Source organism: Syngnathoides biaculeatus, chromosome 22 (assembly GCF_019802595.1).
Source record: "Syngnathoides biaculeatus isolate LvHL_M chromosome 22, ASM1980259v1, whole genome shotgun sequence".
Lineage (NCBI taxonomy): Eukaryota > Metazoa > Chordata > Actinopteri > Syngnathiformes > Syngnathidae > Syngnathoides > Syngnathoides biaculeatus.
In genome coordinates this window covers 9,347,181-9,365,054 of record NC_084661.1, presented here as the reverse complement: position 1 = coordinate 9,365,054, position 17,874 = coordinate 9,347,181, and the positions used below count along the sequence as shown (strand labels likewise).

At 41.4% G+C, this 17,874-nt stretch overlaps 1 protein-coding gene across 2 annotated transcripts; it reads left to right on the top strand.

Moving 5' to 3' along the window:
• The first annotated feature begins 2,649 nt into the window (after positions 1-2,649).
• Positions 2,650-17,840, top strand: bhlha15 (basic helix-loop-helix family, member a15). Of its 2 annotated transcripts, XM_061810595.1 has the most exons (3): positions 2,650-2,853; positions 5,383-5,533; positions 16,675-17,840. In XM_061810595.1, exon 3 carries the CDS (start codon positions 16,723-16,725, stop codon positions 17,287-17,289), a length of 567 nt encoding a protein of 188 aa, XP_061666579.1. In that variant the 5' UTR covers positions 2,650-2,853; positions 5,383-5,533; positions 16,675-16,722; the 3' UTR covers positions 17,290-17,840. The 2 variants fall into 2 exon arrangements, with proteins under 2 accessions (XP_061666579.1, XP_061666578.1); XM_061810594.1 differs by lacking the exons at positions 2,650-2,853; positions 5,383-5,533 and adding an exon at positions 15,479-15,658.
• Positions 17,841-17,874: the final 34 nt, after the last annotated feature.

Sequence of the window (17,874 nt, the reverse complement as noted above, 5' to 3'; positions counted from 1 at the left end):
GAATCAATAGCACAGCTCTTTAATATAGTGCAGGTGGGCTCTCTCATAGCCAATAAAGACTTGGCGTCGACTTTTTCGTTTGGTAGCCCACCGAAGTGTCGGCAACATCCACGGCCATCAGAGACCTCTCGGATAATTAACGACGCATCCCCGCTTTCATTCAAAGCAACAGCGGAGCGGGTTAAGCACGTCCTCACTACTGTTGGCGGCCCATCAATCATTCATCTTAATAAGGTTTTGATGCTCGCGGGCTTTGAGGTGCACAGTGGAAAAACAAAGCGGCGGTTATTAGCTGCGAGATTGGCTCGGAAGGGTCATGCTTAGAAAAGATGGAAAGAGAAAGAGGCTTTTGTTTTTTTGTTTTACACTCTATATTGATTTTCTGCTATGTTTCTGCTACTTGTGATTAGATCAGTGATTCACAACCAGTAGTGTGTGAAACCATGAAATTCCACTTAGTTGCCTCCAAAAAAAAGATTATTTCCTTCAAATAATGGATCTTTGTACATCTTTCTATGTCAGTGATGTACAGTGACAGGCAGAACAAGTACATGTTCTTCCGCTAGACATCAGAAGGTACCATTAAGATGTGTATCCACCCGTTGCTATTCATTTAACAGAGCAATATCTCTGTGTCCAACCAAACAGACTCAGATTTCATGTCAATTGTTTAGTGAATTGAGATGAGATCGTCATTACTACAGTATGCGGTGGACCTTGAAATACAACAGACTTGACTTGAAAGCAAATCCTTACCAAACAATCCGAACTGCCATAGATGGGCTTACAAACAACATCTTTGTCGTAGTAATAAGAGATTTAGGGCACAAATATTTCAACAAAAGTGGTGGAGCAACACATGTAGACAGATACAAGGAGTCCTCAGTCTACGTCTGGAGTCCGTTCCTACAGTAGTGACTTAACTCGAATTTCAATTTAAGTCAGATTCCACCATTAAAGTCGGAATTTACATCAAAATACTTTGAATAAAAAACAAATACATTGAAATAAACAAGATGAAGTACAGTACTTAGCAGGACTGCTGAGAGGCTTTCTTCTTTGGGGCCATAATGTCTAAAAATGCGAAGATACTCCCGGCGCACAAACACGGATAAGCATTAGCCAGGCAAAATGGCGGACGGCGACATGCGTTGTAAAGTCGAAACGTCTTAGGTCGAGACCGTCTTTACACGAGGACTCCCTGTAATATAACAATACTCACAGGCATATATTCTTTATCCTCGGCGAAGAATGAGTAAAGTTTCTGCAATTTACTGAGGAGTTGTTAGCAGCTCCATGCATGTCTGTGTTATACTGCCCCAGGTGGCCACACACAGACTGGAAGGAGCAACACAAGGTCTATTGAATTTAAGCGACAAAGAAAAAAAAAAATGTGGCAAGGGTTGTTTAATTCTTTATATTCTATTTCATTAGCTCATTAATATAAGTTTTTATAAAGTCAAACCAGAAAGTGTTGTTTTTCTGACTATAAAACATTTAAAAATATTTGGGGAGGGCTGAATCGGTTGTCATTATCATTCATGTGAATGGTGAAAAATAAGATTATGGTTATCTGTGTGGTCTCAGAACAAATGAAAATCATATCTCAAGGCACCACTGTGCATTCTTTTGGTGGTATTTTTGCATGGTTTTGTGCAACGTGATATTTCGAATGTAAAATATGCGCCCAGGTTCAGTAAAAGTTTGGAAATACTGCATTAGATAGTCTTTGTCTACATACATACGATCTTGTATGACGCATTCGTAAAATGTCTCCTCTTTCCGGCAAGGTATAAACTAGAAAGACAGCCCTTGGTGTTTGCCAGCACAAGAAGAATAAGCACATAAATGCTGACTGGGGGAGACGGCGAGCAGATCGAGTGCTCCTTTTAACAGATGATGCAGATTACTGGTTTGCGTGTGTGCTGTACCATAAATTGCAATCTTGAGCCCGTTTAATCTGATGCAAACAAAGCACATTTGATGGCCTTTTGTAATGCAACTGTTGATAACATCTACTGGTGCTTTAATAATAGAAGATGGCCTAGTGGCCTCTGATGGACATTTTTATTTATTTTTTTTACAATTCAGCCCCTGGAGCCAGTTTCATTTATATGAAATTTGGTAGGGAGAGACACACAAAAAATATGAATAGGTAATGCTATAAAACCGCAGTCACCTAGTGGCATGTAAATATGAGGATGGGCAACGCGTTACGAGGAATATTTGATGATTTGATGTTGCCAGTTTGTCTTAGCAGCATGAAACTCATTAGGCACGTTTATCATGAGTGGAGACACACACACACACACACACAAAAAAAAAAATAATCTCAACAAGCCATCCCTGACATAGAAAGTAAGCCATTTATGGTTTGAAGCTGCCATTCAATTTTGTCGTTCTTTCAAAGATAAACTGGTCCGAGAGATTTTGTGTGATTTGCGAGCCGTTTAAACTTCGCCGATCACTTACATGCAGAACACGGCGCTGAAGTTTGATAACTCGCCATTAAACATAAAATTGTAGCAATTGAGCTCCACGAGGTCTGTGTGGCCTTTGCAGCCTCTGTTCTTACGTCATGACAACCTGTTGGAGGGAAATGCCGGCAGACGTGTTCAGTTAGCGCCTTGTGGGGTGGGGGTTGGGGGGGGGGGACACACACACTGCACGCCGCAGCACTACACAGCAGTCAAGTCGTTTACGCGCTAAGCTGCGACGTGATGGAGTCCTCATGCTGAGTCTCTGGAGGCTACGCAGAGGAAATGAGCGCAGAGGATCTACTTGACGGGATAAGCGCCACCGTCGTCACAGTCGCCACAGTCGCCACAGATTTCAACGGGTGGCGTGCAAACGGTACCTTTTAACTTTTGAAAATCAGTCAATAGCTGTGAAAATGGAAAATTTATACAAAAAATAGATCAACAATAACGACGTACGGTCATATATTGTAAGCGTTTTGACAATTCACTTAAAAAAATGACCTTTGTGGAATGAACAGATAATTATAGCATAAACTAAGGCCTAACCAATGTTTGTTTGGGCCAAATGATTACGATATTTTGGAGAGAAAAAAAATCTGAAAACCGATTAATTCGCTGATGAAAAGTAATGATTCGGTTTTTTTAACATTATAGCTGTTAATGATAAGAATTCTTAAAATGATTATTTTTCTTGTTACATGATATGAATGGCAACTTTCTATTATCTCCTTTCATTTGTTCATAATACAGTACATACAGAAGTCCTAAATTGGCTCAACCAGTTAATGAATTGTTGGGAGATGAACATGGGTTCATTGTAAAAAATTCATAAATTCATATTTCAACCTTTCAAACAAAAATGTCTGATTGTACCACAAAGAGTTGATGACTGGACCTACACTGTAAGTGACGTGTAATTTAAAATGCAAAAGGTTTTATTTCATGGCGAAAAAAAAACACATTTTAAAACTCATTCAGTAGTTCTCCTTGGCAAGTTGGGGGGCGGGGCGGATCAGCCCCCGTCGTCAGTTTCACCGATGTACTGACGAAAGTGAACAGAAAGTCGGCCATTTTGCTTTGAAGCAGTTTATTCGAGGGATGGTACTTTGATGAGCTTTTATGAGGACATTCGTCCGACTGTGCCCTAATGAGAGGCAGCTGCAGTACACTGATGGGTGACATAAACTGCAAACCTTTTTTTTTTAATTATTTTTTGGCATACACAATCAAATGTATGGGCGGGACATCATCAACATTTGACGATTTCCAGGACTTTAAGCTTGAACTATCACTGTTGCTGTGTCACTAGGTTGAGTTAATATCCCCTGTACAAATACTATATGACAACGCTTATTACTTACTCGACCTGCTCATCCCTCCCATGACCGTACACATTAGCGATTGCAACTATCCCCCAATTTGAATACGTGAAAGCGTTTTACCGGCAACCCCGGGGCTTATTACGGACACACGTCTGTTGTCACGTGCATTTATCACAATTACCACTAAAGTGGCTGCTGCCTCCTCCCTCCCTCCCCCATCACCCCTTTCTGCATGGAGGGTGCCGCTCGTGACGATTTGACAGCTTTACAGGAAATCGTTGTCGGATGCGCAAGATGAGTGACTTTGAGGGAACAATTGGCTCCCTGACACTCAAAAGAAAATTGACACTGAGAGCTCTGCTGTCATGCTTACAAACGCATAAATCTTACTGGGATTTATTAATTCCTTCTTTTGACGAGTTTAAAATTGCATTCTTTTTAAAGCGTGTAAAATGCTCTGTACAGTCGTACAAAAAGAGCGAAAAGATTTCTGTGGATGAGAGGCAAAACCTCGTCAAGGACAACCAGAACTGTCCAGTTGCGATTGATTTAATGCCCTAAGAATAAATCACCTGGATGCGTGAGAATATTCACGGGCAACTATAAAATTTGATAGACATGTCCACCTTTAGCACACAAGAAAGTCTCAAGAACTAGTTCGAAAAGTCTGACATTTTAGGTTAATTTGGGCCATTCCCTACAACGAACTTGTACTCGAGTACAGTGGCAATGTTTGGTAAGTCGCCGTAAAACATGCAACTCTAATAACTCAGCGAGTATCATTTTCAATTCTCCCATTGAAGTGTTTGACAGCGAAAAAATTTGAAGGAATGTCTGTCGTGATCAGACCCACAAAAAGATCCCAAAATGCCACGCCTGACAAGACAGAGGAAGTTAGCCATTTTGTGTCTGAAGTCATTTTGGACAGTTGCAGAGGTCTTCCAGATGCAAACTCCCAGAAGAATCTGTTAGCAGATTTGAACAACGTATATAAGACAGCTAAGCAATGCTATGCTGCTAACCATTTTAGTTTTCATATTTGATCATTTCATTTTTCACCACACGGAAATCAAATAAAACAAATCCACAATGATGAACTTCCGGCATCGAAGTGACTTTCTGCCAACACTGCAGAAATTAAATACTCAGTCGGATAACTTTTTCCCCTCAAACTTTACTGTATATACAGTTCTCCCATTAAAAGTTTGTTTTTATTTTTACGACATTTGCCTTTTTTAACCATCTGTTCGTGGTGGGCATTGCAGTGCATCCGGCGCAATGTGGTACTTCTATGTATTGAGAGAAAAATGAGGGCCGTCACATGAATGAGACAACAGATACAAGCGTGGAACTCATCTGTTGTGTGACAGACGACAGCAGTGATTACCAACCAGGGATTAGCCAATTTATTGTAGTTGGTTCAAATGTGTTTCATTCATTTTAGAGGCAGAACAATTAAATTCTGTTCCACAAGATGGCTGAAAGTAAATCATTTACCTGTGTATCCACTTGTTATGATAATTGCTTTGGTTGTGACAACACTATGCGTTTTTTTTTTTTTTTTTTTCTTTTTTTCTGAGGTGGAATGTGTGCCCTGGTCCAATCAAGGTTGGGAAAACTCTAGTCTACCGCATGGGTGTGTGTGGGCGCGCGCACTCACCTGGGCTTCCAGCAGCCATCCAGCGGTAACTCCCGATACTCCATCCCCTACGTCGACAGCTTTCCTGACAGGTGACGTCGGAGCTCGTGGTACTTGTCAAACTTAAGTGCAAGTATGTGTTGTCACTGTGGGAGTGTGGAATTCTTAATCGCGGGTCAAAAGGGTGCAGACGGGACATTGGTGTGCGTCATGTGCATCTGTGGATCCCAGGATGAGGAAAGGAACGGCGTAGATGGGTTTTGAGAGGGAGACTCCAGTTAACAGCTTGCTCACTTTTCTCCCGCCTTGATTCTCCTGCTCGCTGTACCCCGTATCCGTTCCTTTTTCTGGCTCCGAATCAGCTCCATGGGGTTTGGGTTTGGGAAAAAGTTTTCCATCTTGTACTCCACAGCGGAAATGAGGATGACAAGTTTCCAGAAGACTGGTTGAAAGGAGGATGACGGTTGGCAACCATATGAAAGCAAAGCTGGTCCAGATGTCGGAGCGAAAAGTGAAACTAGCAGGTCGTCATCCTGTTGAATTCTTTTCTTCGTTTTTTTTTTTTTTAATTATTATTTTGGGAGGGTTGGAGCGTCTGGCCGTGCCGTAATCCCACCCGCTTCACCTTTTCATCTTGCCTCCGTGTGCTCCGTCACAGGAGGGGGCTGCATGTGAGTCGGGATAATAATAGTGTGAGGATTTAGCCTGCTCGCTCCTCCTCTCCCCCCCCCCTCCTCCAACACTCACTCCGCTCCGCATTTCCTCAGCATAATTCACCTTTTCTCATCATGTCAGCCCGTCGCCCTGTGTTTTTTTTTTCTTCTTCTTTTTCCACTATATCACCTTTACCTCCCATGCCATCAACAGGTCTGAAATGAATGCCATGAAAGGAATGTGCCCTCCTGGAGCTCCCTGCCACCCCCATACTCCCTCCAAGCGGCCACTGTTTATTAGCGTTTCAATGAATTCAATCTGTTTTCCTGATGGAAAGTAAACAGTGTGTGAAATCACCATAAATATACAATTGTTGACGGTTACTTGGAACATAGCAGCTGGGTAGTCACACTTTTGTCAGCATTTTACTCTCAAAGTAAAAAAAAAAAAAAATCTCCATGTATGCATGTCCATTCCTCCATTTTCCGAGCCGCTTATCCTCACGTGCTGGAGCCAATCCGAGCAGTCATTGAGCAGGAGGCAGGATATGCCCTGAACTGGTTGCCAGCCAATCGCAGGGTCCATAGAGACAGACAACTGTCGCACTCACAACACAAACACACCTAGGGGCAATTTAGAGTCTCCAATTAATGCATGTTTTTGCGATGTGGGAGGAAACTGGAGTGCCTGGAGAAAACCCACGTAGGCACGGGGAGAATATGCAAACTACCGCAGAGGTGTGGCCAGGATTTGAACCCCTGTTTTCAAAACTGCGAGGCCAACACTTGAACCAGTTTCTCGACGTTTTCCACCTACATATAATAATTTTTTGTCTCCTCTCATAGTACCTAACAAAATTGTTAGCTACCTAGCTCCTATGCATTCCAACCTTTAATGCAGCAGCACTATAAATTACGGGAAATGTTAATTTTTACAAATTAAATTTGGCATTGAATCACAACTCTGCATTAAACAGAAAATACATTTGTCCGCTGAATTTCGCAGGGCAGTACCCCGCTCACATAATATACGTGCAACAAACTTGCTGAATGAATGTCACAGTGATGTTTAATTCTAATTCAGTCAGCTCACTTTGGAAGCTTGCTATATTTTTACATTTTATTTGAAAAATTAACTCCTGCGAGACAGTAGAGTGGAAATGTTACAACTACAATTTTGGACAGTTACAGAAAGTGCACTGCATGGGAGAAAAGCCTCTGTGAATGAGCCACATGCTGCTTCACCTTGTCTCAAAACAAAAGACAATACCCTGATCACATGTAGCAGCCTGCATCTGACCCAAAAACACCCATCACCTTGATGCACTGAAAATCAAGACTTCTGGAGCAGGCACCCCCTTAGGGTTTGGTGAAGGTTGTCTGAGAGTAGTACTAAAAAGAAACCATGTTTTTGAAATTTAAGGGCAACCATGACAGAAAATGGATATGAGTAACAGGTTGCTTTAAAGTCAATTTGTATGTAATAATAGAGTCATTAGACCTGTATTATGTACAGATTCCATGTTGATTATTATTATTATTATTATTGTTATGATTATCATGTCACAAATTAGTCATTTGTCTTTAAATGAATATACTTTACATAAACTTCTGATTGAGCCCCATGAACTTTGCCTAGCAACAGGTGAGCAAATGTTATGATTTTGCGACACAAAAATAATCCTCACCAAAATGGTTTTTTGCATTTTCTAATACTTTTTTAAAAACTTGTTACAATTTAACCATTAAAGTACAAAAGGTTCTTTCACAAACATTTTTTTCTATTCTGGAATTATTTTCATTTTTCCATTGGCCAATAGTCAACAAGGGATGTGACCAGGAAAAAGGAGTAATTAAAAAGAATTATAATACTCCATTACAACTGCTTCCGGGGTCAACAGTATTTGTATTGCCCCGCCCCCCAAAAAAACAAACAAACAAAAAAACAACAACACTAGGTGTTCGAGAACAGGATGCACGAGATAGGTTTGGATGGAAAAAGATGACACGCTATGGCGACCCCTAATGGGACAAGCCGAAAGAAAAATAAGAAGAATAAAAAGTCATCAAATCTGGCCTCCTTTGTTGAAATCCAATAGAAAGCATTACAACAGAGGGAGGCAAGTATTTCTAATGCACAAATCACCTGAGATCTGAAAGCATTAAAAAACAGTCCATTACAATAGATTGAGAAGAAAAAAAAATATTGTGACAATGAAGGAAAAAAAAAAAACCCTAGTGTGTGTCTTCACAGTGACAGACAAACGCAGTCGTCGCTTTTATGCTCGTCGTCGTCGCCTGTCACGCTCGCGCCGTCCGACGGGAGTTTTTAAACAGTCGCTTCTTCTGATGAAAGCCGGGTGGCGTGGTCAGGTGACAGGCCTTTTTAAGCTATAAATACGCACATGCCAGCTAAAATAGAGCATTTCAGTTTGGATGTATCAGGCGTGGCGGATGCGGATAGGGGCTGCTTTCACCGGCTAAAAAGATCATTTAAGTGATTAAGAGGTATCCAGTGAACAATATTTATTATCGTGGTTTTCAGTGGTGCAGTGATGCTTATAATAAAATGTTTTGACGAATATTTCAGTTCTAATTAATGAATTTAAGAGGTGGCAGAGGAGGAGTTGATGTCAGCACTATCATCAGCAACTTCCCAAGCGCTCCAAGCTAAAAACAACTACGCCGCCTTCCCAAATGGTACCCGAGCTTATTCAGACGAAGAGTTAGCCACTAGCTAAAAGACGGCGAGCTAATCTTAAAAGTCATTAAAGTCGTGCATAGGCACATTTCTCACTTTGCAAGTTTAAGGGCGGGTCAGTGAAAGTGTCACACAAGAGTGTGTGTGTGTATATGTAAATTTGAACCGTGGAGTGACCAATCCGGTGCTGTTATACAATGTGTAAAGCTAAAAGAAAAAGTATGCAATCCCTTTGCATTACCTGGATTTCTGCACAAACTGGTCGTAAAATATGATCTTATTTAGAACGGATATGGAGCACATTTATATTGTACATGCCATGGAATCATTCACAGTGGATGGTGGAAAAAGTACAGTCTTTGCACAACTAGGCTAATGACTTCCCCGAGAGTTTAATAACAAGTCATGAGTCAGCCAATCTCGAGTCCTGTCAAAGGGACGAGATTGGGTGTTTCTTAAAGCTTCCCTGACCAACAAAATATTTACACCAGTTAAGAGTTTTCCATTCTCATGAACCATTCATTGCCAATTAAAAAAAAAAAAACAAGAAAAAAAGGAACATACAGATTCCAGTCAGAATCCTGACCTTAACACAATGGAGATGCTGCCGCATGACCTCCAGAGAGTAGTTCACACAAGACACCCCAAGAATTCATATCTGTAATTAAATAAAATATTTGGATGAAGTTATTTCTGTCAAAGAATCATCAATCCGTTATTAAATCCATTGGTGCACATACCTTTTCCTCCTAGCACTGTGGTATTAATGGAAACAAATAATTGTTTGTGTGGTATTAAACAATACTGTGTATAAATGAAAATAATAAATCAAACTAAAACAATAAGGCCATCTGCTGGATGTGGTGAGACACTGCCTGTAATGCATACACTAATCTCACTTTTTGAGAGTTCTCCTTTACACTTTTAAGATGTTAAATTAAACTAGTTAATCATATAAATGTAATTACTGTCACATCCCAGTGGTGTGGAGGCGGACCCAAATGCAGGACTCCAAGGCAAAGGCATAATGTTCAGTGGGTTTTATTCTTAACTAAAGGGATGCACAATTACACAGTCCAAGAAAGCAGAATCCAAAAAACGAGAAACAGGGTTTTATGACTATGAAGCTAAGTCGCAGAGTAACTCAGGATGTGGTGAAGCATACTCACTCCAACTTAAATACTTGGTCTAATCACATTGCCTCATGCAAAACAGCTGTGACCGGTGACAGGTGTCAGAGATGACACTGCCCAGAGCAGCGGCCCGGCCACACCCCTCCTGGGAGTGGCCAAGCCTGACTCATGACAATTACTTATTTAGTCACTTGTGCAAAACGAAATACACAAAACAGACTGAGTTACAAAAATCGACACGATCCCTTGGTTAAAAGCCAAGGAATGAAAATTATTTTTTTAAATGCAATTTGAAAATATGAGAGTGAGGAAGATTGCCCGATGTGCAACAGTAGCAGTTCATTCCATGATTTTAAAGCACCGACTGAAAAGGTGCAACCCCTCTGAGCTTGCGGTGGGCCATTGGGACGACTAAAAGCATTTGGTCTGTTGACTGGAGCGAAAGAGATGGGCTGGGGAGTATATCTGTAGTGTAGGGTGATACAAGGCCATATATAGATTAAAAACAAATAAAATGATTTTTACAGTGGAAATGGAAATGAACAGGAAAAGCTAAAGGTCACCCAGGACTTGAATGATGTGCTCTTGTTTATCGGCACCAGTTAAAATGTGGGCAGTCTCAGTTGGAAGAAACTAATAAATACACTAACTTGGTGATTCATCTTAAAATCTATTTTACCCTTCAATTTGTGACAATGCTTACAATTCACATTCGGAGAATTGCTAGATCCTCCAGGTCAAAACAAGAACACATCTTTCTTGTTTTTATTAACATTTCCAATGTTAAGTGTCATCCATGATTCGATGTCGAAAGTTATTTAATGAGAATCGTTGTGGTTTTCGAGGAACAGAAATTTGGCAACCATTCACCTCGCGATGAAAGGCTGTGTAAGACCCTTGACGATCCAAGTAGAAGCATAAATAATGAGAACAATAAGAGACTGTGAATTGAGCCATGTGGGACGCCACAAAGGAGGGGTGCTGAGATGACTTAAAGTTATCAAGGTCAACATGGACACTTCTTCCTGATAGGTGTGTCCTGACCCAGTTACCACCAGTCCCTCCAAGTCCAACCCACTGCTGTAATCAAGAAATAGCGACCACCATGACAAAAGTAAGATATAATAGCTCCAATAGCACAGTGTCCTTCCGATAGCTTAGATACAACCCACCATGAAAGAAAAAAAAATCTAAAACTATGGACACATTTCCAATCAATCCGTCTTAAATTAATTTAACACAGGAAGCTGGAGTACCTGGAGAAAACCAATGCAATGGAGAACATACAAATTCCTTACGGGAAGCCTAGAATAAAGAGTCAAACCCCGGACCTCGGAATTGTGAGGCCCACGGGCTAACCATAATTACACCGCGCAGCTCTTTGAAATCAGATTAATAACAATGTTCGGCCTGCACTCCTTTTGTTACAGCGCTCATGATGCCATTCATCTCGGGCCCAGATTCGTGCTTGAAAGAGAGAGGCTTTAATGGTATCACTAAATCAAGAGTTAATCAGTTTTGTTAACGCCTCAGTATCTGCATTTGCATTTGAGGCTGCTGGACTCTGTGTGTATGTGTTTGGTGTGAAAGAAGTGCCGTGGTTTACCGACGTGACACAAGAAGGAGGTGAACAAGTTGAAGTATATGGTCAGAAAACACCATCTAAAACCCTTAAAACCATCTTAAAAACCGAAGTTACATTGACAATCTGGTGGCGCAATGCTGACACTGATCCTACTTACCAAGTTTTCCTTCGTTTTTTGTTTTTTTTTTATTTGAAATTTGACAGTCAGTTGGCAGGAAAAGGAAAGAAATATTATTTTGATCACAGCTAATTCATTAGTTAGTCTTGTTACTTGGCCATTTAATTTTTTCGTGTTTTAGTTTTGTGTGTTTTGGCGGGAGCAGCAAGGAAACTTTATAGAGGACTAATAATTCCCTCTGCTGGATCTGGTGAGGTACTGCAGCTTAATGCCCTTAATGCTTCTGTGACACTTTTCCAGTTGTTTTTCCTTTTTCTCTCATTTCTTCATTGGGTTCAGGCCTTTAACACTCATATGCCACATGAGGTCACAATATGCCGATTCGAAGGTGGCAACCTCTGCTCGTTACACAGGGCAGTGTGAGGTCATCTTAAATTCGCAGATTGTTTTATGACCTGCTGCATACTGCTGCATATACATAGGTGTGTGTCAGTCTGTCCTTTTACGTCACAGCCGCTGTGAGTCAGCTCCCCCTCTGCCTTTCCTGAGTCACTCATCCAGCGGTTGCCTGGTTACTTGCGAGTGGGGAAAGTTTCCGATTGCGTATTTGTTTCCGTGCAGAGATGGGGCCCTGATATTTATTCAGGCACAACTGTGACCCAATAATCCATGTTTTTTTTGGATCATCTAATGGGCAAAAGCTGACAAATCGGGATTAGAACATCCTGTTGTTAAGCAGGAGGTGTGTGCATTGAAACTCTTTACTAGGAAGAAAGTTAAAGACATTGAATTAGACCTTGTCAGCAAACACACACACACACACACACACACGGCAGGTATTCAGTTTAAGTTAAAGTGAGCTCTGCTATGATTTGCACTCAAGTGGGTTCTTTCCTACTTTAGAATGGGCTTTAAGAAAACTATACCATCAAAATATATGCAGTATATTAGCCTAATAGGATGATATTTGACCTGAGCAATTATTTTGTTAGAGACTGTGATATCGACAATCACTCATCAGAGCAAAGCAGGTTTTGTTTTTACACTTTTTAAAACTAAACACAGGATTCCATTCAAATTACAATTGCAGCTGAGGCAACATCTCTACAATTTCCGACTAAATTCCTGCTCGATGTGAATAATTCATGTTGCGTGAATTACATACACAAATGGTTGGCAATATCAAAGACCTGCAGAAGTATTCTTGGACAAATATAACAGCATTATAATTGCTATCCAACCACCCACTCCCTGTACTGCTTATCCTTATCTGTAACGCACAACTTTATAAGCCACAAGATTTGCCTCTGGTCCTAACGACCCAACATGGACGGCCGGAGGGAATGTCAACACTTTGTCGATTGTTTGACTAAACGCAACTTTTATATGCATTTTAAAACTGCTACCTGTTAAAAATGGAGATCCTTAGAACATAAAAAGAGTACGCTATTTTAATGTAGATGACATTACATTTGTCCACCACCCAAAGGAATAAGATTGTCAAAGTGAGACTGTGAGGAGATGAGGGCAGAGACTACAAACGTTAAAAGAGATCAACTGAACCTGGTTGCTGCAGGTTATTGACAGATTTTGACAGTAAACTGCACATATGTGCACGCAGGTTCACGGTGAATTGCCGACTTCTAATCTTAACAAAATATCGATCACTTTCAGAGTATTTCATCACAATAAAATTTTTGCCACCAACACAGAACCTGGACATCTGATTCCCGGCCAGTGTGTTTCACTGAATCCCCCCCAAACCTGTCACGACCTTGAGCTGGGAGATAACAAGTTAGACACAGGAAAGCACAAACACTCCAGTGAGTTGGTGCTAATTTTTATGACATGAGAGGACAAATTCAGCTTTTAAGAATGTCTGCCTTCTGCTCAAGGCCATCACTATTTTCTATCACCACGGCCCGTCGTGACATCCACTTGTTTTCCTCTGAGACCCATGGCCTTGGGCTGATGGAAAAAGTGACAAGCGGTCCAGATCTTGGCCCACCCCCCCTAATTCATCTCCCCGCCTCCTTGCTCTTTCGTGATGAGTCAGGGGCATCTCTTTTGCTCTCGACCATTTCTATGGATTCGAGGCACCTGCTCTCTGTGACATCACGGTGTGTTCAGCGCACACATGAGTGGGTATGACACGATCACCCACTGCGTGGTGATTACACAGTCGGTTGCGAAAGACTTGCTGGTACCTTTCCAGCTGCACACTGCATCCAGAACTACCGTTTAATGCCAACGTCTGTCCTTGGGAGTTGAGCTGCGACATGAACCCAAAGTGGGCTCAATTTTGCTTCGCTCAAATGTTGTAAATACGTTACTTAGTTGTTGTTTTTTGGAGCCTGCAGAGGCCAATGTTTGCTTGCCTCATTACTGAAGTGTATTCAGCTCCGAATTTATCAAGGCGGTGGTGACTAAACAAACAGTGCAAAGCCTTCGGGCCAACCAAGTTAGAAACTGAACAAACGCAAACTAGTAGATAATGTTTCCACAGAACCAGCATCAGGTGGGTTTGGATTGATAAGATACAGTGTACCTGGGAAGGAGGGGAAACCTGGCAGGACCACTCTGACACATGCGCACAAACAAGTTACTCAAGGACAGGAGGGCTACGCTCTTTAAAGAGTTGGGAGCATCACACCTGTCCCATTTATTCTTCCTCAAAGAATGAACGCACAAACACAAGTAATTTGATGACAATATTATTGGTCAACGTAGCAGGATTTTGCCAAAATGAAATGATGTGACAGGACATGTTTAATTCTGGTTTAAAATGTGGATAGAGAAATGATTTTCTTCTACCGTTTGAGTCCATTTTTAGATCATCAGAAAGTAGCCTGCTCATAAACACAAGGATTCGCTCCCTACTTTTCAAAGAATTGATTCATGAACCCCCCCCCCCTTTTTTTTTAAAGTCATGATGGAAGTGGTCTTTAGTGTCACAGCAGTCACGAGCGGCGTTCCAAGCGGCCCTCGAGGTCAAACGGTCTCTGTTTGATGACGTGTATGTGAAGAGGGGGTGTGGCAGTATTCAAAAAGGCTGATTTTGTTGTCTGTTTATTCTTCATTTGTGGTCTTAAACCCAAACAAAGCCTCTTCGCACTCTCACAAGGTAGTGATGACAAGCATGCTTCAGATGAACAATGATTTTAAAAACAACAGATTCAAATAAAGTAGGGAATGGAAATGCACAATTAAAATTGCTGACTCAATGATCACCCTAAACTTGCATACATATTCTTGGTTATGACATGTTTGCCTAATCATTTGTTGCTAGGCAGAATTGCCTCATAGGCCACTAATAAAATAGGATCCAAGTTGTGCCTACTAGACTGTTTGGATGGCAGATAAAGGCATTTGTTTATATTGTTATTCCATTCAAGTCAATGCTCTCTATTAAATATATATATATTTTTTGCCTGGCTATGCCCCTAATACACAGGTTATTCGTCTCTTTTGCCTTCACCTCTGCAATCACCATTTTAGAGAGCTTTGCAAAGGAACATTTTCTGTCATGACAGAAACCAAAATATATATTTCTCATCCATTTAATTATCTATATCAAGTATTTCCCAACTGTTATATGCCAATGATTAGATGTATACTGTAAATTGTGTGAACTATTTATATTGCCACTATTGACCATCTGTGTATATGCGAACTGTCAAAATGTTTTTTTATAAAAAATAAATATTCTTGGACAAAAAAAAAAAGATTTTTTTTCCAACGAGGTTGCTGCAGATGTCTGCAAGGCCCATTTCCGAGCGTGTCGAGGGGGCAAGATGAGGGCGGAGCTTGTGTTTGCGAGCAACCCAATGATTGGCCGAGGAGCGCGACGTGTACCTCATTCTGTTCCAACTCCCTCACATGTGACAATGACATCTGTGCGTGCCCGCTGCACCGCCATGTAGCGCGGCTTTCTCCTTATCTCCTCATGCACGTATGATGGTGCGTCCAATAACTGATTGCAAGGCCATTTCTCTGTGAACAAGCAGAAAAAAGAGCTGAATTTAAGGTAAGGAAAAGGCACTAAACTAAACATTTTTTCATAAGCTATGTCTACTTGATACATTTTTAAAGAGGTGAAACTTATAGGGGGAGTGATGAGTTGAAGGGACTTTTATAGGTTTATGCAACAGTTTTTTTGGGGAGTGTTTAAATACATACACTTCACTGAGCAGTCCTCGCTCCAAAAAACAAATCAATAGACCAATAGGGCGCATTGGTCATCTGTTTGAGTGCTGTTTGTGAGTCTAACCTTGAAATTGACATTATCTCGGGAGTAGAGGGGATAAGCCAGGCGCACAGTTACAAGCCAACATCGTGGAGTTTTCACACTGCAACAGACTGATTAGATACAACAGGATGCATAGAACTGTTTGGAGACTTACTGAGAAGACGAGGGTATATATCCTTATTGAGGAACACATTGGAACATTGTTAGTCCTGGAAATGGTCCAAACAGTTAAACAAAAGTCAAATAATTAGTCATACGGCCGTTTCCAGTGGTAAAAGATGGAGTGAAAATGTATAGACCAAATTACTCAGCATTTATCTACTGTGTATTTTGTATGAAGCAAATGTTTTCGGGGTTTTTTTTCCCAGCCATTGTGCATTCAAGAAGTAAAAAAGAACTTTCACATTTATGGAAACATATACTGTTCATCAAATGTTTGTGTACCCTTGACAAAGTTTGAGATTATACCTGTACCATAAGAGGCTCATGAAAAAGTACCAAGGGGGTTTGAGCATGTTGAAACTCATAGTAGGAACATCATTGGGGATTTGTACTGTATATTAATTCAGTGACTCTCAGCCAGTGTGTCGTGGTTCAAAAGTTATTTGTATCCTTATTCAACTATGACAACAAGAGCTAAATGGTTCTCCACCAGATAGCAGAAGGTACTTTATTAAACTATGTATCCAGTTTTTGTGACATTTGTTTGGTTGTGTACCCTGAGATTCTTTTCCAATGGAAAATGAGGCTGCGCACATAATTAAGACATCTCATCTGTCACTTTGTCCTTGCAGGCCCGAGACCCCGTGACAACTTTGGAGAATCTGCTTCAGAAAAGCAAGATGAAGTCCAAGGGGAAAGCTGTGAAATCCTCCAGAAGAACCTGGTCCGACCCAGAACCAGAACTTGAACCAGACACAGAAGCAGAACCGGGTTCCAGTGAACAGGAAGATTCAGAGGCCTCTGTGAGGATTGGTTGCTCCTGGAGAGGTTCCTTGAGGAGCAGGGAGGGCAAGCGGCAAGGAGCGGGGGGAGGTCGTCGGTGCCGGCAACACGGATCCACCACAAAGGAGCGCAGCATCCGGCGCCTGGAAAGCAATGAGCGGGAACGCCAACGCATGCACAAACTCAACAACGCCTTCCAAGCATTACGCGAGGCTATCCCGCACGTGAGGACGGACAAAAAGCTCTCCAAGATTGAGACGCTGACACTGGCAAAGAACTACATCAAGGCCTTGACCTCTATTATCCTGGACATGTCGGGGGCCTGCCTCCCCGCTGGCGAGGTCCCCTCTGAGGCCAGCGCCGCCAAGCTGCTCCAATGCTACCAGAAACATCTGGAGGAGGAAGGTGAGGAGGGTCTCACCCAATACCTTACCCATATGCACAGCTTAAGCCAACCAAGCTAACAGGCTAGAAGGCCGGTGGACTTTTGAGGGGGCCAAAAAAAATATAGTTCCTGCAGGTGCACTGCCATGAGATCCAGTCAGGAAGGATGTGTTCTATAGGAGCCCAGTTGACTTCATACAGACGTGCTTGTTGAATACAACATGTGGGCTGCTCTTCATATTAAAAAAAAAGACACAATGAAGGGTGAGCTTAATTTGGACTGTCCTGTCTCTTTTTAACTTTTTTCTTTGGAAGTTGGGAATGCTTCCTTTATGTTTTTGTAACAGTGAAAAACTCATGCCCTTTTGTTGATTACACACAAAAAAAAGAAACCTGCTGCGCATTTAGTCAGAACTGTTGAATCCAGGAAGAGAACACGTGCATTTAAATGAAGTGTTTGCTCATTTGCTCGTGATGATGATGATGATCTCCCATCCCCCTGAGAACACAACTGACTCGTCGGACTTGTCTGCAGAAATGTTGATTCAAGGGTTAGGTTATTTGTAATACCCCGAGGTAGAATACTGTACTGAAGTTGAGCTATCAATAAATGTGTATTTATTGACTGGTATTTGATCATACACTTCATGTGTGGAATGAAAACT